The sequence below is a fragment of the Hylobates moloch genome, unplaced genomic scaffold, assembly GCF_009828535.3.
Source record: "Hylobates moloch isolate HMO894 unplaced genomic scaffold, HMol_V3 SCAFFOLD_1, whole genome shotgun sequence".
NCBI lineage: Eukaryota > Metazoa > Chordata > Mammalia > Primates > Hylobatidae > Hylobates > Hylobates moloch.
In genome coordinates, this window is record NW_026652276.1 from 139,836,545 (window position 1) to 139,859,017 (window position 22,473).

Sequence of the window (22,473 nt, forward strand, 5' to 3'; positions counted from 1 at the left end):
TTCAATGATCTGTTAGTATTTTAATGCCTGTTTATCTACAGTGTTACTGTAGCTGCAGTTCTCCTTAATAACTGACCACAGTTCCTAACTAAAAGACCGTATCTGCACTAGTAAAGTGAAGTAAGTCTTTCCTTTTCCCATTCTGGGAAGTTCAGGGGGTAAGGTGAGGCAGAGGAAAGAAAAAGAGAAAGTTAAATAATTTTTTTTTATCTAGGACTTTTAGAGCAAACAATGCTTTTTCCAGGTAACCCACTTCCAGATCAGAAGCCAGGTAATTTAATGAACTTGTCTATCTTCTCACAAGGCAACAGCTACTTTTTTTTTTTTTTTTTTGAGATGGTGTCTCACTCTGTTGCCCAGGCTGGAGTGTGGTGGTACACTCTCAGCTCACTGCAACCTCTGCCTCCTGGCTTCAAGTGATTCTCCTGCCTCAGCCTCCTGAGTAGCTGGGACTACAGATGCGTACCACCACGCCTGGCTAATTTTTGTATGTTTAGTAGAGACAGAGTTTCACCACGTTAGCCGGGATGGTCTCCATCTCCTGACCTCATGATCCACCTGCCTCAGCTTCCCAAAGTGCTGGGATTACAGGCGTGAGCCACAACACCCAGCCAAGGTACAGAGTTTTTAAGTGGCAGAAGCCACATTTGAAGCTGTGAAGGCATACTTTGTTTTTTTTATTTATTTTTTATTTTTTGAAATGGAGTCTCGCCCTGTTGCCCAGGCTGGAGTGTAGTGGGGCGATCTTGGCTCACTGCAACCTCCGCTTCCTGGGTTCAAGTGATTCTCTTGCCTCACCTTCCCGAGTAGCTGGGACTACAAGCATGTGCCACCATGCGCAGCTAAGTTTTGTATTTTTAGTAGAGACGGGGTTTCAGTATGTTGGCCAGGCTGGTCTCCAACTACTGACCTCATGATCCGCCCACCTCAGCCTCCCAAATTATTGGGATTACAGGCATCAGCCACCGTGCCCAGTCTGAGGGCATACTTTAAATCTTTCATGCTGTTCCCACTGGACTGCATTGCCTTCCTATATGCCACTGACTGTATGCTAGGCACTGTGTTAGGTGTTTGCACATGTGGGCTCCTTACTGTGGCCCCTCTGTTTTGGGAAGGTGATCAGCAGGGAAGCTCAAAGCACATTGCACAATTGGTTATTGCACAATTGGTGGGATGTCTGCCCTCTGTGCCATGTTTTCACCCAACTTTTTGAACTCTACAGGAAGGGCTAGCCTCTCTCAGAAATGCCAGCCCCTAAAGCTGGTACAAAGGTCATGCAACCTTCCTACTTCCCTGAGTTCAACAATCACTTCATTCATTCTCCTTAAGATCATACCTAAAATCCTGGCTGATTTAAGGGTGAAGTGGAGAAAAGCTCTATTTTCACTTGTGCGTTTGTTTTACCCCATCAATCTTCTGCCTTCCCTCATTGTCCCACAGTTGTGCCTGTCTAAGGTCACTTTTTGCTTTTTTCTTATTTTCCTTCCCTGATGAGTCTTTGGAGAGAGGGTGCGATAGAATGTGGAGCCTGGAGCAAGATTACCCCCAGTTGACTCTGGAAGCCGTGAGAATTATGCTGCTTCCTCAATGCTTTTTTCCCAAAGTTAGAAGTAGCAAGTTGTATAGTAATAGGATTTGCATTGTAAATGGGGTCATCCTCCAGTGAGGACTTTACTAAGTGCCGTGTTTATTTGTAGTGGGGCACAGAACTGCATTCCTCATGCTTTATGACAGTATTTAGGGTTTACTGGTTTTCACGCATGTCTCTCTTTGCTAGAATGAGGGCTCCTTGAAGGTAGATACTGTCCCCTTTTCATCTTTAACTACTCCACAAGTTTTAGCAAAGTGTCTCACCCTTTACTGTATGGCTAGAAAATCTCTAAAGAGTTGAGTTCTGTTAAAGGAGAGAAAACTATTTGTATAGAAGAGTGTGGGTAGAAGCCTGTTTGTTTGTTTGTTTGATTTGAGACAGGGTCTTGCCACATTGCGTAGGCTGGTCTTGAACTCCTAGGCTCAAATAATCCTCCTGCCTCGGCCTCCTAAAGTGCCGGGATTAGAAGTGTGAGCCACTGTGCCCAGCCTAGGCCTGCATGTTTGAATGGATCAAGAAATGTGATTGTTTAGTGCTGAGGGAGGGTAGGTAGGTTGCATGGAAAGGCCTGGCTAGGGAAAAGCTCATATGCTCCTAAGTCAAGCAACAAGAAATATAGAACGTGAAATAAAGATGAAGCCATTCTGAGTCATATGCAGACCCTAGGAAATGTCTCCTTATATTTGACACAAGGGGAAATGGCAGCCATAGCTAATTCTGAAAATGAAAAATGTTCCTGCCTGGGTTACTTGATGAAGAATATTATTAGCAATCAGCAAGTCAAGTGGAAATAATTTATTTTGTTTTGTTTTCTCCCCTTGTAACTATTGGTGTGTTGGTAGAATTAACTTGGCTGGCAGGAGAATGAACCTCCTGTACCGTTGGGACACAGGAGCTTTCTGAGCTGGCAGACTGCACACTCCGTGTAAAGCCATGACTCTTTCCACCATTCTTGTGTACACGTGTGCCTGAACATTGGTGTCTGCAAAATCTGAGACTTCTGTTTCAGAGAAAAATTGCTGGAAGCCACTGAGTTAGAATTTTGATAGGATTTTTTAAAAATCTGTGCTTAAAAAACATGTAATTTAATCAGTGTTATAGCCCCCCCCCAGAATAGCCTTTTTTAGGTTTCTTAGGTTGTCTTATGAACCCTGACAGAAATGTGTAGGTTCAGGGCACCTACAGCAGATATGGAAGTTCTTTCATTAAGGTAGCCTGTGTGAATCATCACTGTGACTCAAAGCCTGAAGCAGTTCTAGCCTGATCTCCTTGGCTGCATTTTTAGAATCTTAGACATTCCAAGCTGAAAGGGATTTTAGGAATTATATTGTCCATCTAATCCCCAGAATTTACAAATGAAGGAACTGAAGTCCAAGGGGAGAAGTGAATTGGCTTGCCTAAGGATATACCTGTCGGCAAAGTGAAGGCTGGAACTTTTGACCTTGTACATTCAGGAATTGTGGCAGAGCCTTTCCTGCTCGTCTTAGAATATAATGTACTATAGAGAGCCCGCAGTCATCCTCTATGGTCTGGCTTTATTGTCTCTTTTCTCTCTATTTTTTAGTCTCCTTCTACCTTTTCTCAGTATACCTTTCAAGTGGGATGAAAGTTGAAACCCACTTAGCAGAGAATATGAGAAATACGTGTGTAATGACACAAAGTTAGGTTTGTTAGCATTATGTGCAGCAAAGGAGGACACATACCCAAGGATTGGGAGAAGTGTGAAGAGGCCTCTGAAAGATTTGGCCTTGTGCTGAATGAGTCAAAGGAGGGATCAGGGAAGAGATACCCGCTGGATTAGCTGCTGCCAAGTGCCCATGGCAGCTCACGAACTTAGACTCTCAGCAGTCTCTGTTCAGGAGATGGGAGGGACAAAGTGCTATCATTGGTAAGAATACAGAAGTTGCTTGGAAAAAAGGACTGTCCATCATATTGCAGCTGCAGAGTGGCCTTGGGTATATAGAAACATTGTTAATGTTGTGTTGGGAGCAACAGAACACCCACCTGGCCATCTAAGTCACATCTGGGATCATCCTAGATTCTTTGTTCTATTTCAACTCTAATATATAATCACAAGTTTCTTCCAATTTTCCTTTCTAATTATTATTATTATTGTTATTATTATTTGGAGACGGAGTCTCGCTCTTTTACCCAGGCTGGAGTGCAGCGGCGTGGTCTTGGCTCACTGCAACCTCCACCTCCAGCGTTCAAGTGATCCTCCTGCCTCAGCCTCCTGAATAGCTGGGATTACAGGCACGTACCACCAAGCCTGGCTAATTTTTGTATTTTTTGTAGAGACAGGGTTTTGTCATGTTGGCCAGGCTGGTCTGGAACTTCTGACCTCAGGTGATCTACCCACCTTGGCCTCCCAAAGTGCTGGGATCACAGGCATGAGCCACTGCTCCCAGTCAACCTTCTAATTATTTTTAAGTCTGCCCTCTCCACGCTATTATTACTAGTTTCCTGCCCTAGTTCAAACTCCCATCATCTTTATTCTAGATTATTGTGAAACATATTAACTGGCCTTCCTGCCTTCTGTCTTTCTGGCTTAAGTCCATCCTTACACTGATGTCCGTAGTACTCTTTTCAAATTGTCAAGCCCTTCAGTAGTTCCTAGTCACTAGAGGATAAAGATAAAGATTCTTAGCATATCTAGAAAACTCTCCCTGATCAGCTCTCTACTGACTTCTCTAGATTCCATCCTATTTCTCCACTTCCTACTTATGCTTTTCTCCTGCCTCTGTATTGGTTATCTATTGCTGCATAACAAATTTTTAAATGCTATAAATTCCATGACCTCCCAAAATAGTGATATAGGCGTTAAGAAGAAATTATTTAGGCAGATAGTGAGAGTACAGGAGTCCTCGGTAAGGTTTTCCTTTTAATGAAAAGCAGACCCCAAATCATTTTCTTTTCTAACAAAGAGCAGCCTGCCTATAAAATTGAGCTACACACATAGACAAGTAAGCTGGAAGCTTGCACAGGTGAATGCCGGCAGTTGTGTCAATAGGAAAAGACTGCCTGGGCTAGGCATGTTCAAAATGGCAGCTCCATCTTCCCTTTTCCTTTCCAACCACGGGTGCAGTAGAGAGCAGACAGTAATGCTGGCCACGTGTAAAACCCATTTGCATAATAAGGTTAGGGTGAGGTGGCCAGCTTCCCTGCATGCTATGTAAATGTCACACCTGGTCCAGCCAATCTGTGGGCCAATCTGTGTCTATATAAATCAGACACCACCTCCTCAAGCCTGTCTATAAAATCTGATGCACTCCACGGAGGGCCAGATTTCCCATTCAGATGCCCCTCTCTCTTGCAAGAGAGAGAGCTGTTCTCCTTTCTCTTTCTTTTGCCTACTAAACCTCCTCTCCTAAACTCACTCCTTGTGTGTGTCCATGTCCTTAATCTTGGCATGAGATGGCAAACCCCAGGTATTTACCCCAGACAGTGATGCCACCTCAGTAGGAGAGACAGCAGCACATGAGGGAAGTATAGAGGGATTCATTTAATTAGGAGTTAAAGTCAAGGTTGGAAACTAGTTTGGAGGTTTGCAGTAGTCCAGGCAAGTGACAATAAAGAACTGGATTAGGCCATGAGAGTAGATTTAGAGAGGTGAAGGTGAATTTGAAAAACATCTAGGAGATTCAGTTGGTGATTGATTGGCTATGGGAATGCAGGGCCAGAGAAAAATGGATAAATCAAGAATACATCTTGGATTTCTGGCTTTAGTACTTGAGTTGATGGGAGTATTTCCAACCAAGATGAAAAATAGGGAAGTAAGGACAAGTTTAGGGAAGGAGATAATAAGTTTAGTGTTTGAGTTCTTCTTAACTACTTTTGATTTTTGTCAGTATAATAAAAGTAACGTTATAATTCTCATGATAAAAAATTTTAGTCTTCTTCTCCACCCCTCCCCATCCTTCTCTTATCTCTGAGACCTCCTCTGGTACTTTTACCTGTTTGTTCTAGCCTTTAATTCCAAATTTCCGAGTAATCTGCCTAATCTGCTTCTTGATTTATTGGTTTTAGGGTTACACTGTTTATTTGAGGTATTTTCTATTGACTTATTCAACGAGGTGAGAATTTACCACTTTTACATACCTTACCTCCTGACTTTCCTACCCTCCAGCCTGTCCAAATGGTGATATAATTTTCTCTTTTGCTAAATCAATATCTAATATTTACCTTATTATGTAAATATGCTCACTGCTGAGCCAAGTAGTATATTATAATTGCACTCCATGTCTTGTACAGTTTTATTTTCTTTGTCAACTTAAAAATTGCCTCTTTGGATTGTTCTGTTTTCTCTATCACTCTTATAATTTCTGTCCAAACTTGCTGACAGGACTGTAATATCTTTATTGATATGACTTTTTGCAAAAGCTCATGCAGTAGTCAGTTATAGATATATTTCTTCCCTGAGGACATCTCATGTGGACCCCCCTCCATCTTACTGCTCCAATATGCACTGGTGTCTCTTTAAATATAACTGTTATTCTGTGATTTCACATCCCCTCTTCAGTCCTAGTTCCCCTGTTAGTGGGCTCCCATGTCTTCCTCTTTCTTGGTTTACATCCTTGCTTTGGTGGACCACATTTGCCAGTAGCTTTCTGAGAAGTGGTATATGAGAAACATTAGAAAAAAACAAAAACTGGCTGGTTCCCAAGCTGTATATGAGGTGAAAAAAAATTAAAAATCAAAATCAAAATATAGCTGGGTGTAGTAGCTCACATCTGTAATAGCAGCACTCTGGGAGGCTAAGGCGGGAGGATCACTTGAGCCCACAAGCTAGAAGCTGAAGTGAGCTGTGATTGCAGCATTGTACTGCCACTGCAGCCTGGGTGACAGAGTGAGACCTATCTCTAAAACTAAATAAATAAAAATAAATAAATAAATAACATGTATTTCTGAATATTTATTTATTCTCATGATTGATATAGGCTGGGCATGGTGGCTCACGCCTCTAATCTGAGCACTTTGGGAGGCTGAGGTGGGTGGATCACGAGGTCAGGAGTTCGAGACCAGCCTGACCAACATGGTGAGACCCCGTCTCTACTAAAAATACAAAAAAATTAGTTAGACGTGGTGGCGTGCACCTGTAATCCCAGCTACTCAGGAGGCCGAGGCAGGAGAATAGCTTGAACCTGGGAGGTGGAGGTTGCAGTGAGCCAAGATCACGCCACTGCACTCCAGCCTGGGCAACAGAGCAAGACTCCGTCTCAAAAAAAAAAAAAATCTAATACAATTTTGGCTCTTGATTCTTTTTATGTGATACCATTCTCTTTCTCTCTCCTTCTCTGGAAAGTTTCTAATAGTCACTTTATTTCTGAAATGTGTTCTTCATCTTTTCATTTCTTGATCCAGGAACTTGATGATTCCTTTAAATCTGAAAAATCATATCTATACCTCTGCAGATATTTTTGCGGTATTTCTTTGATAATTTCTTACCCTGATTTTTTTTTTTTTTTTGAGTCAAGGTCTCTCTCTGTCATCTAGGCCGGAGTGCAGTGGTGCGATCATGGCTCTCTGGAGCCTTGACCTCCTGGGGCCCAAGTGATCCTCCTACTTCAGCTCCCTAAGTAGCTGGGATCACAGGTGTGTGCCACCATGTCTGGCTAATTTTTTAAACTCTTTTTGTAGAAATGAAATTTCATTATGTTGCCCAGGCTGGTCTCGAACTCCTGGGCTCAAGCTATCCTTCTGCCTTGGTCTCCCAAAGTTCTGGGATTACAGGCATGAGCTACCTGATCTCCCCTGAATTTTATCTGCCATCTTTTTCTGGAACTCCCATTAGTCAGATATTGGTTTTCTGGAACCAATCTTATGATTTCCTTATCTTTTTTCTTCCTGTTTTTTAAAGTTCTATTATCTTTCAATTATATTTTCTGTGAGATTTCCATAACTTAATTGCACTGTCGTTTTATCAAATTCTTAAGATTTCTTAAGATTGTGTTTTTAATTTTCAGAAGCATGTTCTTGTGTTTTATTCTGTTGTTTAATGGATGCAATATCTTCTCTTATCTCCTTAAAGACATTTTGGTTTTTGGAGAGTTATTCTGCTTCATACATTGCTATTTCTTGTGAATTTTTATTTTTGTGCAGTTTCTTTTGGATTTTCTACCAAGTTGGAGGCTTTGCTCAAATACCCAATGGTTCCTTGAAGTCTATTTACATATTAAGTGTGAGAAACTAAATTGCTGGTTGGACACTGTATTGAAGGGATTTGTCAGCAATTCACTGGCTCCCTGCAGTTGATTGGCAGATTCAACACGCTTCATTAGAGGATCCTACATGTCATTATGTGTAGGTTCTTTCTCTAAGAGAATGCGGTTGTTGCAAAGAAGAATCCTTCAGTCTCCTGCAGAGGCTGAAGAATGAAGGTATAGAGTCCTTACTGCCAACATTCTTACTGCTGAGTGTTTAAGGGGCTGGGTTCTGTCAGTGTGTAGACTTTCTGAGTTTTCAGTAGGGTATCTCTTCCCCAACTTTCACTGTTTCTTATATTCCCAAGTCTAGAGTGTCTCTACTGAAAATGTCCAAATAATGAATTTTCTACAGAATAAGGCTCTCACCTCTTTTTTAGATTGGAGAGGGACTTGAGGATCTAAATACTGTTATAGACTCATGCCAGTTCCTCCATTTTCAGCCCCATACTTTGCTTTTGCCTTCTATAGTATCCAGTACTTACCATTTTTGACCCTTTCTGTAGTTGTATGGTTTGAATTAGCTTGTTTCTCATTTATATTCTGCCTTCATTCTCTGCAAACTATCTGTTCACTTTCCATCTAACAACAAAAATTTGATCTGCCCCATTTACTATTGTCTCTCCTATTTTCTTGGGTATTGGGATTTATAACTTTAAAAAATATCTTTACTCTCATTTTAGAGAGGTTTCATGAGGGTACAGAAATAAACAAATGTTTCTGATTCACCACATTTCTGCAGGATTAAATACCATTTTGACATGTTGAGTTTCATATACCCATGGGGCATCAGGTAAAAATGTTAGGCAGGCAGTTGGATAGATGAGGCAGAAGCTTTTGAGAGGCACTCTCATTTTGAGTGGTGTCCACAGAAAGTGCTGGTTAAAGTGATGAGACCACTCTTTAGTGTGTGGAAGTTTGATAAGCTGTGGACCAAGGATAGACTCCTAGAAGAATTTTAGAAGATCTTTGAAAACACAAATTACAGAAGGCAAGGCATTGATAAATTTACCAAAGGGGCAATGTCAGCATGTCAGAAAAGTAAATAAAGACAGATTTTTCTTTTGAATTTAGAAATATGGAGATTATTAATGATTTTAGCAAGATGATATGCATGGAAATCAGAATACATTAAGAATGAAAACAAGGTTTTATTTTATTTTTTTTGCTTTCAGAAACTGCTGACAGAAGCAAAATAAAGGGTGTTCAGTGGCTTATGCAGCAGATGAACCAGCCTGTGGGCTTTTTCTGTTGTCTCCACCTTGGATACTATACGCAGTGGATTTTCAAAGACCCAATGAGGGAATGCATGCAGTGACTTTGTTGCCCTTAGATTAGCTGTGTGAAGACGTTTTGGCTGGTTTGATCTGAGAGGTCATTTCTCTTCCTCCACTTTCTCTTTTCAGGGTTGGTGTGAGCAAGCAAGACTGTATGGGGCTTTAAATTCTGGGTATGACTGATGAAGCTGATACTATTAACCATGTCTTTCTTCAATCGTATGTATGATGAGATTTTGCAGGATAATAGAGACAGTGGAGTGTAGGGGTTACACTAGAATAAAACCTAAATTCCATTTTTGAGGTCTCTGAGGGAGCCCAAAACACAGCACTTTGTCTTTCTTTCCTGAGTTCCGAAAAAATTGAGAAATAAGACAGAAGAGCAAGGCAGGAGGACAGCGAAACATCAGCTTGATTAGCGAGGGAGGCTGGGTTGGAATGGCACTTTTCCTTTTGGGCAAATGGGTTTCCTATGACTGATGCCCGAGTTGAGCAGACTTGCCCAGCAATCCTCAGATTCACACAGGGTGGAGAGAGAAAAGCACCGCTTCGTGTGGGGATGGGGAGTGAGGTGAGCCCAACATGACCAGTTTATCCAAATGTGCTCTTAAGGTGAACCTTTCTGCTTGACACCCTACCCCTACGGAGGGAAGAAGGCAGCAGCAAGGGGCCAGCGGTGTTACACCATTGGACTTCCTGGACATTGGTAGAGATATCCAGAGCTGGGAAGAAGCAGTGCCCTAAAATACAGGTTGGCTTTCAACACCCAACACGAGCCTATACCTGATCCCCCTTCGAACCACTCCGACCATCGCTCACTGGCCCCCACCATGGGCTTCCATCTGCATTATTTCCTGTTAATGGCATTTGCAGTCACTGTTCTCCCGCCAGGAACTCTCTTCTTCCTAGACACTGCCTCATGCCCTCAGATCTGCTCAGATGTCACCTACTCAGGGGGTCCTTCCCTGACCACCTATCTCAGATAGTGCCACGGCTTGACCCCTTTTCTCTCTATTCCATTTATCCTACTTTGATTCTCTTAAAAGCTCTCGCCTATCTCTCTTCCTCAGTTCGTGAAGGCAGATGCTGTCTGTTTTATTCATTGTATGAGCTAAGGATATATTTATTCAGTGAATGAGTGGATGGTCCAGTCAACTTGGAGTCCGTTCCAGCTCAGCTGCTGCCTGGAGTATTATCACTTGCAAAGTGGCCCAGTCAGCATGGGCCTCTATTGAAGTGCTGCATGAACTCCTTTCAAGAGTAGAGGTGGGTCAAGGTGCAGTGGCTCATGCTTGTAATTCCAGCACTTTGGGAAGCCAAGGCAGGCGAATCGCTTGAGCCCAGGAGCTTGAGACCAGCCTGGCCAATATGGCAAAATTCCATCTCTACAAAAAGTACAAAAATTAGCTGGGTGTGGTGGCATGCACCTGTGGTCCCAGCTACTCTGGAGGATGAGGTGGGAGGATCATTTATGCCCCAGGAGGCAGAAATTGCTGTGAGCCAAGATTGTGGGCGACAGAGTGAGACCGTGTCTCAAAAAAAAACAAAACAAAACAAAAACAAAGAGTGGAGGTGAAGCTTGAATGAGACAACATATGGAAAAGAGCTGAGAAATGTACTAGAATCGTGGAAGTGAGTCCTATAGAGTGGTTACTGCTACAAATAGTAGTTGCTCTTTTAGAATCAGGGAGAAGTCTCTTATCACTTCAGGGAGTGGCAGTTAAACTGATGACATTGCCAAATTTACTAGGATTATCCTCATATAAAATGTTCTCGTTCATTGTTCCCAGTCTTAGCCTTGTATTTGCCACCCTGTGTATCCTAATGTTTTTATTTGAAAATTCTAATTATAGTAGGCAATAAAAAGGAGGCAATTTTTATCTTTTAATTTATTTTTATTTTTATTTTTTGAGACAGAGTCTCGCTATGTCACCCAGGCTGGAGTGCAGTGACAGGATCTCGGCTCACTGCAAGCTCCGCCTCCCAGGTTCACACCATTCAAAAGGAGGCAATTCTAAGCAGAACAGAGCTACACTGACTTGAGCAAAACTAACAAAAATTCCTTAGTGGAAGACACTGACTTTGCCATGAGATTTTAATGTCCTAAAGAGTAGAGAGCTTCACTTACCCCCAAAAAGTAATTTTTGAAAACTGAAAGAAGTACGCTAGGAATCCATTATGAAGCAATCTGTGGACCTGTAATTTTCATTTCTTTACAGATAAATATGCCTTTCAATCACTTGCAATTTCAGTACCTATAAATCCTGCAAATGGACAAAACAATCCAGTTTATTCAGAATTCTGTTTCTATCAACAGTTGCAATGAGGCAGATTTTGTTATATTCTGTCATTTATATAGTAGTATATGGAAAATACATGGACTTTGACATCATCTAGATATGGCTTCAAATTCCAGCTTTGCTACTCAATAGCTGAGGGGGCATGAGAAAATTATTTAACCTGGGACTGAGTTTACTCATATGGATATGTCTTATATAAAGCTCTGGCCTTAGGGCTTGTCTAAGAATAGTGTCACAGTCAAGAAAAGGTGTGCTGTCTGTTAGTGAATGGCTATGAGATGTTCTGTAGCAAGGGAGCCCATTTAATTGTATTTAACCCAGACTTTCCCAAATGTTTTTCCTTAAAAAATCTGTTAATATGTTACAGAATTGGTATTCCATAAAGGTCCCTGTGGGAAATCCTGGCTTGCATAATGCCAGATATATTTGATGTAAGAAATACATTTTGCTTCCCTTTTCCAGCTTAGTGTTGGCCAGTCAGAATTTTCACTGGATGCCTACCAGGCAACTTAAAGTAGAACTCTTGGGGTTTTGTGCCTTCACAACCTCCATCCCAACTCCTTCCATAGTCTTCCCGATCTCCAATCATGGCCCCACTCTTCATGTATTAGTTTCCTAGGGATGCTGTAACAAAACACCACCATCTGGGTAACTTAACAGAAATTTATCATCTCACAGTTCTGAATGCTAGAGTCCAAAATTAATGTGTCAGCAGGACCATGCTCCTCCTGAAACTTGTAGGCTACGATCTTCCCTGCCTCTTCTAGCTGTTGGTGTTTACCAGCAATCCTGGGCTCCTTGCTACATTACTTAGTGTCTGCCTCTTCGTCACATGGCATTCTCCTCTGTAGTTCCCTCCACTTATTATAAGGACACGAGTTATATTGGATGAAAGCCCTGCCCTAATCCAACTCCAGTATAATCTCGTTGTAGCTAATTATTAGGTTGGTGTAAAGTTACTTTTAATTAAAAGTAGTATGGCTCACGCCTGTAATCCCAGCACTTTGGGAGGCCGAGGTGGGCAGATCACGAGGTCAGGAGATCACGACCATCCTGGCCAATATGGTGAAACCCCACCTCTACTAAAATGCAAAAAATTAGCTGGGGAGTGGTAGCACACACCTGTAGTCCCAGCTACTTGGGAGGCTGAAGCAGGGGAATTGCTTGAACCTGGGAGGCAGAGGTTGCATGAGCTGCGATCGCGCCACTGCACTCCACCCTGGTGACCGAGTGAGACTCGTCTCAAAAAAAAAAAAAAAAAGTAATGGCAAAAACCACAATTACTTTTGCATCAACCTTACTATGTCTGCAAAGACCCTATTTTCAAATAAGGTCATATTCTGAGGTACTAGGAGATAGAACTTCAAAATATCTTCAACTCAGCACATAACAATCCATGCAGTTACTCTGGGCAGAAAACAGGTGCCATCCTTGTACTTCTTTTCTTTCCCTCAGCCATTATGTCTGGTCTATGAGCAAATATTCGTAGATCTGCCTTCACAATGTAGCTGACCATTTCTCATTACCTCCCCTGCTACTCCTTGACCCAGCCTTTGTCATATCTCCTGGGTTATAACAATGGCCTCTTATTAGGTATCCTGGTTCCATCCTGATTCTCCTTAAGCCTGCTTGTTAGATAGCAACCAGAGCAATCATGTCACAGTGTAAATCAGATGATATTCCTCCCTTGCTCTAAACTCTCCAGTGGTCTCCCATTATCATTAGAATAAAATGCTAACACAGATGAAGGAAGATAAGACTCTCGGAGCTCTGCTTTGTCTATCTCTCTAGCCTCATTGTGTACCACTCCCTCCCCTATTGACTGTGCCCACCAACCCACAGTAAGCACCTTGTTTGCACTGCAGGGCTTTTGTACTGTTTCTTAAAGGCTGGCTCCCTCTCATTCTCCTATCATCTACCCAAAGATGTGTTTCCCACACATTGTTAGCTGAAACACTTGCACGCCATCTGGCAGAGAGCAGAGAAATTTTTTTCTTTTTTTACTTTTTTTTTTTTTTTGAGACAGAATCTTACTCTGTTGCCCAGGCTAGAGTGCAGTGGTGCAATCTCAGCTCATGCAACCTCCACCTCCTGGATTCAAGCGATTCCCCTGCCTCAACCTCACGAGTAGCTGGGATTACAGGCATATGCCACCATGTCTGGCTAATTTTTGTATTTTTAATAGAGACAGGGTTTCACCATGTTGGCCAGGCTGATCTTAAACTCTTGACCTCAAGTGATCTGCCTGCCTTGGCCTCCCAAAGTGCTGGGATTACAGGCATAAGCCATCATGCTTGGCCCAGAGAGAGTTTTGTCATCACTCATGAAGCGAAGCTCTCAGGAAACAAAAAGAGAGAAACAGGAATGAGATAGCTGTCCCAGGGAGGGAAAGGATCAATAACTAATGGGTATCCCCAAATCAGATTTACATAAGAGTCACAATCCAAACAAATGATTTTCTTCTGCTAATCTGAATTTGGAGAGGAAATTCCTACCTAGAAGAAGAGATCCGAGAGAGCTGATCTTGGTTAAAAAACAAACAAACAAACAAAAACTCTTAACCTTTTGTTGTTTTTTTTTATTAGTTGTCCCAGGATCTCATCTGCAGGTTCTGGAACTAGTGGGGTATCGCAGCCACCCCATGGTGGCTGCCAGAAGCTGTAAGGGGAGAAAAAGAATATCTTTTCCTCATCCATCACAAGGCTCATGGCTGAGACCCCTATAACAAATAAAAAGGAAAAAAAAAACAGATTAAATGAGAAAAGTATAAAAGATGTATTTAAGTTTTCAGTGACACAGAAACCTTCAGAAAATGAAGCCCCAAGGACCCAGGGAAAACCATGTGTGTTTAGGGACAGTTGTGCAGAAGCGTAATTGGAGGACAAAAGAGTGTGATCTAATAGTAATAAACTGGGGAACTCAGCAAGGCCTATTTGTTCAGATTCTTTTCAGCCTCGGTGTGACATTCTTTCCCTCTGGGTATAGGGCAGGACCCCTCTGGAATGAGGGTCTTATGACCTACTTTCAGGGGAAGTAGGTCAGAGAATTCTTTCATGGCCAGCTCTCAGGAGAAAAAGGTGGGAAAAGGTCAGGGAGCAGCCTGCCTGCTTCTGCTGTTTTTTCAATTTCCTACTGTTTAAAATACTCACTCTGCCAAGGAGCCATTATTTTGGGGTATCATGTTGTGAGCCCCGACACCTCAGTTCCTTGCTTTTCCAGTTACTAACTGTGAACCTGAGCAAATCACTTAAATTCTCTGAGGATCAGTATCTCGTCTATAAAATGAGATGACAAGGTAAAGTTGTTTCTAACCCTTACCTACCTGGTTAGAAATAAAAAATATAAAGCAATCAGCACAGTTTTTTGTACATAGTAAGCATTCAGTAATTGGTAGCTATTAACTGGTATCATTATCATGATGGTGCCTTTAGTCACAGGCATGACCCTTCTATTTCAAAACTGTTGAAAAACATTTTGGGATAATGTTTACATTTTACTTTCCACCCCATGCCCACTTAAATTTCCCTTCTGGTTGGAGTGGGATTTCAAGGTAAATCTCCAGACTGTGGTGTCAGATTATATTATTTTCTCCTCTTCCTGATTTGTCTCATTCTCTCCCTGCCACACACCTCTAGTTTCCTTTTCCTGCACATCCAAGGATATGGTGGCAGAGATAGGGATGACTAATTCGTTAGAGAGATTAGACACCACCGTCTGATGCCAGAGAGGAACATATGAAAAGGAGATAGGCATGTCTCAGTGCCACTTCAGCAAAAGGTTGCCCTTTACCTTGCATGCCATGACTGTGTCCTCCCTGGGGAAAGAGTGTTGTCCAGGATGTCAGCATAGTGAGACTCTGTCCCTTAATAAATAAATAAACTCCTGGGCTCAAGGGATCCTCCCGCCTTGGCCTCCCAAAGTGCCAGGATTACAGGCATGAGCCAATGTGCCGGGCAATAACTATTTTAATTGCAGCTACAATGGTTATTATATGAAAGATATGTATCCTTTGATTGGAGGAATCAATAATGTAAAGTGGGGAAGTGGAAACGAGTGAAGGGGAGAATATAAGGCTGATTTAAATAACTGCTCCTTGTTTCTTTGTCCTCATCCTGCAGGTTTTGTTTTTGATTCTTTTTTCCTTGGCAAAACACACACCTCCAGTGGCATTTTCAGGTTTCTTTTCTTGAGGTCTTGCAAATCTGATTATGTTACTGGTTGATCAGGTGGGGGAGAACTGGCCAGGATTTTCCCTTTTTGTCTCTTCTGCTGGTCAGGTCGATTGGAATTTGAGTGTGAGCTAATGGAAAATGGCATCTAGCTCATTTTACCAATAATGAAGATGAGCCCAGTGTGTGCAGGTAAATGTATAACAATTGGCTGTCTGAGAAAAAGAAGGCCTGATTTCTGGTGTTTGCTGGTTACTGTGGTATAAATACTCCTACCATAGTTGATTTCAAGCTACCAACAAGATTACTGAACACATAGTTGGAAAAAGATGCCCAGAAACAAACCATCATATGTGTAATCTGTCTACCACACAGATACAAAAAACATAACTCTAGATCACAGATAATAGTAAAATGTCGTAAAATCATTAGGAAATGATAAGTTTTGAGTACTTTGAACTTGTTTAAAATGTAACTTCTTCAATAACAGTTTAATTCTTAACGGTGCCTCTGTTGATCAACTGACTCTCAGCATTCCTGAAAATTTAACCATCAGCTCTCTTGCGCTGGCTCGAGCACAACAGGTGGGACCCGGAGAAGTTACTGTCTTACCAAGGACCTCGATGAGTCATGGCAGGACCTGGATTATTACAGAGTTGTTTCTGAAAACCAGACTTCTCTAGACAGATTTACTTATCAATGTTTCTTTTTATTCATTTGTTTATTTCTTTACTCCATCCTTTAATAATCCATAAAAGGGATTTAGGACTATTACAGGCTGTTATTATCTATTGAGACAGTAAGAGTCAGAATATTTGAATATATCTGGAATAAAGGTGGGAGAGTAGGCCAGGGGCAGTGACTCATGCCTGTAATCCCAGCACTTTGGGAGGCCGAGGCGGGTGGATCACCTGAGATCAGGAACCTGAGGTCAGCCTGGCCAACGTGGTGAAACCCCGCCTCTACTAAAAATACAAAAATTAGCTAGGTGTAGTGGTGGGTGCCTGTAATCCCAGCTACTTGGGGGGCTGAGGCAAGAGAATTGCTTGAACTGAGGAGGCGGAGGTTGTAGTGAGCTGAGATTGCACCACTGCACTCCAGTCTGGGTGACAGAGAGAGACTCCGTCTCAAAAAAAAGAAAAAAAAAAAAAAAAAAACGATGGGAGAGTGGAAAGCAGATGAGATTTAGAGCCATAAGTAAATTCTGGCTTTGAGTCTTGGCCTTGTCATCTTGATCAAGTCAGTTACTCCCTGGTAGAAGTTTTCTAATCTGAAGATGAAGGAACTGGACCACATTAACATTTAATATCTTATAGGTCTAAAATATGGTTCCTTATTTAGATTCATCAGTTCAATAATATTTGCTTAGTACCAACTGTATGCACTCTCATTATGAACTGTACTCCAGGCAGAATGAAATACAGATATGATAATAAATATTATTATAATAGCATCTCACATTTATGCAGAGCCTTCTGATTTACCAAAGAGAAATTTACTTTGAGTCTCTGGGATTCTGTGGCTTTAGGAGATCAGTACATATCTTAACAGAATGTTAGAGAAAGAAGAAGCTATTCTAGAAGTACAAATAGAACCTTACTCCTAGGAAACAGAAGAGGTCATACCCAGGTAGTAATAAGGAATAAGCACTTTTTCTGCCATGTCTAGCAGTTGCTTCACTTTGTTTTTTTAAAAAAGCAACAAAATTATTTTTTTCTGAGTATAAAATTTTTGTAGAAAATTTAGAAATTAAGAAGTATTAAATAAGGAAAAAAACCGTATATCCAATCTAATATCCTGCTTTTCTTTACCTAATAATATTTTATCATATTTTTCAAAACATTCTTAGTAGAATCATTTTAATTGCTGTATGTATAATAATTTTGTCTTTTTGGTGTATAGTAACTTATCTGATGTCTTATTGTTGGAAATTTTATTTATTGACAATTTTTATTTTTCTAAAGAACACCGTGGATAAATAGCTTTGTTCCATATCAAAAATCATACATTGGACACATGATTTTCAACTTTAATATTTAAGATTTAGTAAGACAATTTTAGCAAATTATATACTTTTGACCTTTAGATTCTTTGATTCTGTCGATATTGTTTTGTATTTACCTAGATTTTATTCTGTTTCTAAACATTTATTAAAAAGAACATTGTGTTTGAATTCTTCAATATGATATGTTTGAACTGGAAATAGCACCACTGTTTTCATATTATTTCAAGTAGGTATGATACAGTGTAGGGTTAACAATTTTCTTTTTCAACTTTCTGTGGGAGTTGTCCACTAGTATAAGGTTTGTTGGTTTAGAAATTGCTCAACAAATGTTCAATAAATAAAAAGATTCATGCTAATTTAGGATAAGCAAAAACATATGAGAGGGTGTTTAAAAAACCCACTTCTCCATTTATGGTAATAGCTTTCATTCTCATAAGGAGAGATAACAGCTAAGCACAGTTCAGGAATTCTGAGTGTTGAATGAGAGTTGTAAAATGAAGTATGTTGGTGCTTTAATTCACCTACATGGGAAACCATGACTCAGATAGTTATTTGATTAAATGTTAATGAGATCTACTAAATTGACCCAATTCTTTTATGTATTAGATTTATATCAATTAAAACAGGACCAGTTTTACCTGTTTTCCTTTTTTAACATCTATGAGTCAACATCTGCTTACAAGGGAAGTGCTGTAACTACCCTGGTTATTTAAATATTAATGGCTTCCATTACAGGGGGCTAGGGATTGGCAGCAGGAAGATTGAGAAATTAGATGGCATGATTGGTTTCTTGTTTCTGTCCCCAGGAAAAAAAAAAAAACCTCTTACTGGAAGAGCTTCTTCCATTATTTTTTGTAAATATTGCATATATATATGTTTTTTCTGAACCAGTTAGAGAGTAAGATTGTTGATTTCAGGCATCCCTTGAAAGTAGCTGTGCTATAAAAGCATCAGTGTAAACAAGTTCATGTAATTTAAAAAAATGTTTTCACAGTGCCATAGAGGTCATTACCCTAGGGCTTCTTGGGAACCTAATTTCAGCTCCTAAATTCATTTTGTTCTTTATTATAGTCAGTAATAGTCAAAAGCATTTTTTAGCTCCATGCTGGATTTGGTTGGCCTTATTTACATTAAATGTGGGGAATTCTAGTAAGTTAACCCTGAGAGACATGACAAGGGTTATATATTCAATCACATTATAATTATAAACCTTTATCTTACTGGGGAATGTGCCTGAAAAGCTTTTAAAATTTGCTATAACCAATATTTTCATGTTATGCCAAATTGGGTTGTAATAAGCATGTGGTTAAAAGATTTTTACACGTTTTGTATTTTTAAGATGTTCTAATGGCTTGGCATTTTAAAGCACTGAACGAAAGCAGGCATATTTGCATAATTGTGTATCTCTTTTTGCATCCAGAAATGTGAGCGTGTGGAGTACCCATTCATTTCATGTATTTGATTTAGAATTTACAGCTAAGAACATACCCATTCATTTCATGTATTTGATTTAGAATTTACAGCTAAGAACATAGATCATGCTTAAATAGCAGGAGTTCAGAGTCATGTTACGGCCCTGGTATGCTTGTCATAATTCCCTACTTAGCAAGGTCAGGATTAGGGTGAGACAAGAGAGGCACTACCTCAGGTGTAAAACTTAAGAAAGTGTCAAAAAAACTCAAGATTAGTAATATTTTAATGTAATAGTTAAAAAACTATAATACAGAGAAAACTTAATGATAATAAAAATGGTCAACATTTTAGATCAAGGTGAGATCTGAACCTACGTCTGTACCTCCCTCGCTTCTCCCTAGTCCTGGCCTTGAGTGGGATCAAGTCCTGGTTTCTCTACTTTCGTGTCCTTGCATGAGACACTCTTTTGATTCAAGTTTTCCTTATCTGAATTTGGTGACAATAATCCTCACTTTCCTGGTGACAAGGATTTTTTCCTTGGCCAAATTTTAGTCAGGCTTCTGAATCTTCTGCTAGGCCCATTTGTGCACTTCCTTGTAAAATCTCATTTTAGCAAAGGACACTGGTAAGTCCTTTTACCAAGAATCACCAACATCAACATCCGATCGCCTCAATGTCTGACCAGGTTTCTCATCCTGCACCAGCCCCCGGGTGATGTCTGATCACCCTGGCCTGTTTTCAGTGAGAATCCTATTTGGTTTAGCCAGATCCACCTTACCCCAATGCTTCCTTTGAGTAATTTTCCATCCACTGACCTCCACACTGCTCCTTGGCTATAAATTCCCACTGGCCCGTGCTGCATTTGGAGTTGAGCCCAATCTCTCTTCCTTGCTGCAAGACTGTTGACTGCAAGGTCCCTGTGCCTATCATTATCCTGATAAAGTCTTTGTCTCCATGCTTTAACAAATACCATTCAGTCATTTTTCTCTAACACTGGTGGAATTAGGAGATTCAAATCATCTACAAATACATGGGAAAGCCCACTATAAATATAATTTACATATTGATATTGAAGTAAATAATTAAACAATTTTATGTCACTATTATTATCATCTCAGATGAATATTCTAAGCAAACATCAGATTTGAAGATCTTTGGAAAGCTTTGTGCTAATGGTTTGGGGCCTAATGTCTTTAATTTACTTATCAGCTAGCAATAAGGGGAGGGACCTAAGGGTAGTTGTAGGACCCCCACCCCCTTTCTTTCTTCCTTCCTGTTTTTGTTTTTGTTGTTGGTGTTCTTTGATACAAACTGGGGGTTTATAAGAGATAGAGAACATAACCAGAAATCCATTGTTGCTTTGAAATTTCCCTGCAAGGTGTGCATGGATGCCTGAGGTCTCACCTTTGCTTAAGCTGTTTCCACCCACCCATGATGCCTTTCCCATTTCTCCCACCTGTCTGAGAACCATTCGCCTTTTATCCATATCCAACTTGGGTAAGGCCTTTCTATGATCTTTCGGCCTGAAATGTGCTCTCAATCCTCTGCCCTTCTGTGGTGGCATAATGGTTTCTACCATCCATTTATGTTCAGTTACAGAGTTCTTGTTGTTCTGAGTCTTTATCTAATCCTCCATTGAATTTACTTTCCAAACTGCATTTTAAAAAATGTCAATAGTTCACTCCTATAATCCCAGCACTTTGGGAGGCTGAGGTGGGAGGATTGCTTGAGCTCAGGAGGTCAAGGCAGCAGTGAGCCGTGATTGTGCTACTGTACTCTAGCTTGAGCAACAGAGCAAGACTCTGTTTAAAAAGAAAAAATCAGTAATTGAAAAATTACTGAAATTGTAAATCCCTTGAAGAATCTCCCATTAGCCTTTGGATTTAAGAGTAAGCAGGGATGGGGTGTGCTTATTTATGGTGCTATCCAAGGTCCTTGCAGAGGGCCTTTACACACAATACTTTTTTTAAGTGAATAAACGAATTTCTTGCATGTAAAATGGCCAGGTAAATATTTACTCTTATGATTCATTTTTGGAATGCTGTTTTTATCCTAGACCCTGAGAGATGGTTGGTGCCATGTGGAAGGTGATTGTTTCGCTGGTCCTGTTGATGCCTGGCCCCTGTGATGGGCTGTTTCGCTCCCTATACAGAAGTGTTTCCATGCCGCCTAAGGCAGACGCGGGACAGCCATTATTTCTCACCCCTTACATTGAAGCTGGGAAGATCCAAGAAGGTAAGTAAGTTTAATTAAATCAGAAAATCACTGGCATGAGTTCAACAGTTTTTCTTTTTTTTTCTTTTTCTTTTTTTTTGAGACGAAGTCTCGCTCTGTCACTAGGCTGGAGGGCGGTGGCGCGATCTCGGCTCACTGCAAGTTCCGCCTCCCAGGTTCAAGCAATTCTCCTGCCTCAGCCTCCTGAGTAGCTGGAATTATAGGCGCAAGCCACCATGCCCAGCTAATTTTTGTATTTTTAGTAGAGAGGGGCTTTCAGCATGTTGGCCAGGATGATCTTGATCTCTTGACCTCGTGATTCGCCCACCTCGGCCTCCCAAAGTGCTGGGATTACAGTTGTGAGCCACCGCACCTGGCCAATAGTTTTTCTTAAAACAAGTAACCCATAGGATGCAAAATATATTTCAGTATTTTTACTCAGTTGTTTTATTTCAAATATATATATATATATTTTGTTTGTTTGTTTGTTTGAGACAGAGTCTTGCTCTGTCGCCCAGGCTGGAGTGCAGTGGCGCAATCTCTGCTCACTGCAACCTCTGCCTCCTAGGCTCAAGCGATTCTCCTGCCTCAGCCTCCCGAGTAGCTGAGATTACAGGTGCCCACGACCATGCCTGGCTAATTTTTGTATTTTTAGTAGAGATGGGGTTTCACCATGTTGGCCAGGCTTGTTTTGAACTCCTAACCTTTGGTGATCCGCCCTCCTCAGCCTTCAAAAGTGCTGGGATTGTAGGCATGAGCCACTGCACCTGGCCTATTTCAAATATTAATGACTTGATGTCATATGTTGTCTGAGTTTTTAGCTAAAATGAGAATTAGCCAGAGTTGAATTACCTGCATGGTTGAGTTGCAGCATTTTATTTATAAGACTAGTAGAGTGCCTGTCCCCCAGTGAGCACTTAATGCTAATACTGTCCTTAAAACTTACTATGAGTCAATCACTGGTTCCAAGCTTTCTGCATGAACTTATTTAAACATCTCAACATCCCAGGGAGGTGGACCCATTTTACACATGTGAAACCAAGGCAGAAAGAGATTGAGCTACTAGCCAGAGTTCACGCAGATACCAGCTGGTGTGTAGGCTTCATACTCAGACAGCCTCACTGCAGCCTCCCTGCTGTGCCCCGTTATCCAGCAAGTCTAGGCCTTAGTTTTCTCATTAAGATAAGATGGAGATTTAACAACTTACCCAACTTGCAGAGATGTTATGAAAATCCAACGAGATAAGGCATGTGAAAATTTTTTGTACTCTATAAATTGTTCTCCAAATATGAGTGTTTGCAAAT

The 22,473-nt window shown here is 40.9% G+C and overlaps 1 protein-coding gene across 22 annotated transcripts in view; it reads left to right on the forward strand.

The window, feature by feature from the left end:
- Positions 1 to 22,473, forward strand: part of CPVL (carboxypeptidase vitellogenic like) — a 267,444-nt gene that overhangs the window by 54,103 nt on the left and 190,868 nt on the right. For 20 of the 22 annotated variants that reach the window (XM_058446171.1, XM_058446165.1, XM_058446168.1 and 17 more), the window contains one exon: positions 21,012 to 21,190. In XM_058446171.1, the coding sequence (XP_058302154.1) occupies positions 21,022 to 21,190 (169 nt within the window). In that variant the 5' untranslated portion in view covers positions 21,012 to 21,021. Of the gene's footprint in view, positions 1 to 9,803; positions 9,820 to 21,011; positions 21,191 to 22,473 lie in introns of those variants that run through there. The other 2 variants (XM_032758486.2, XM_058446184.1) reach the window with 1 other exon arrangement.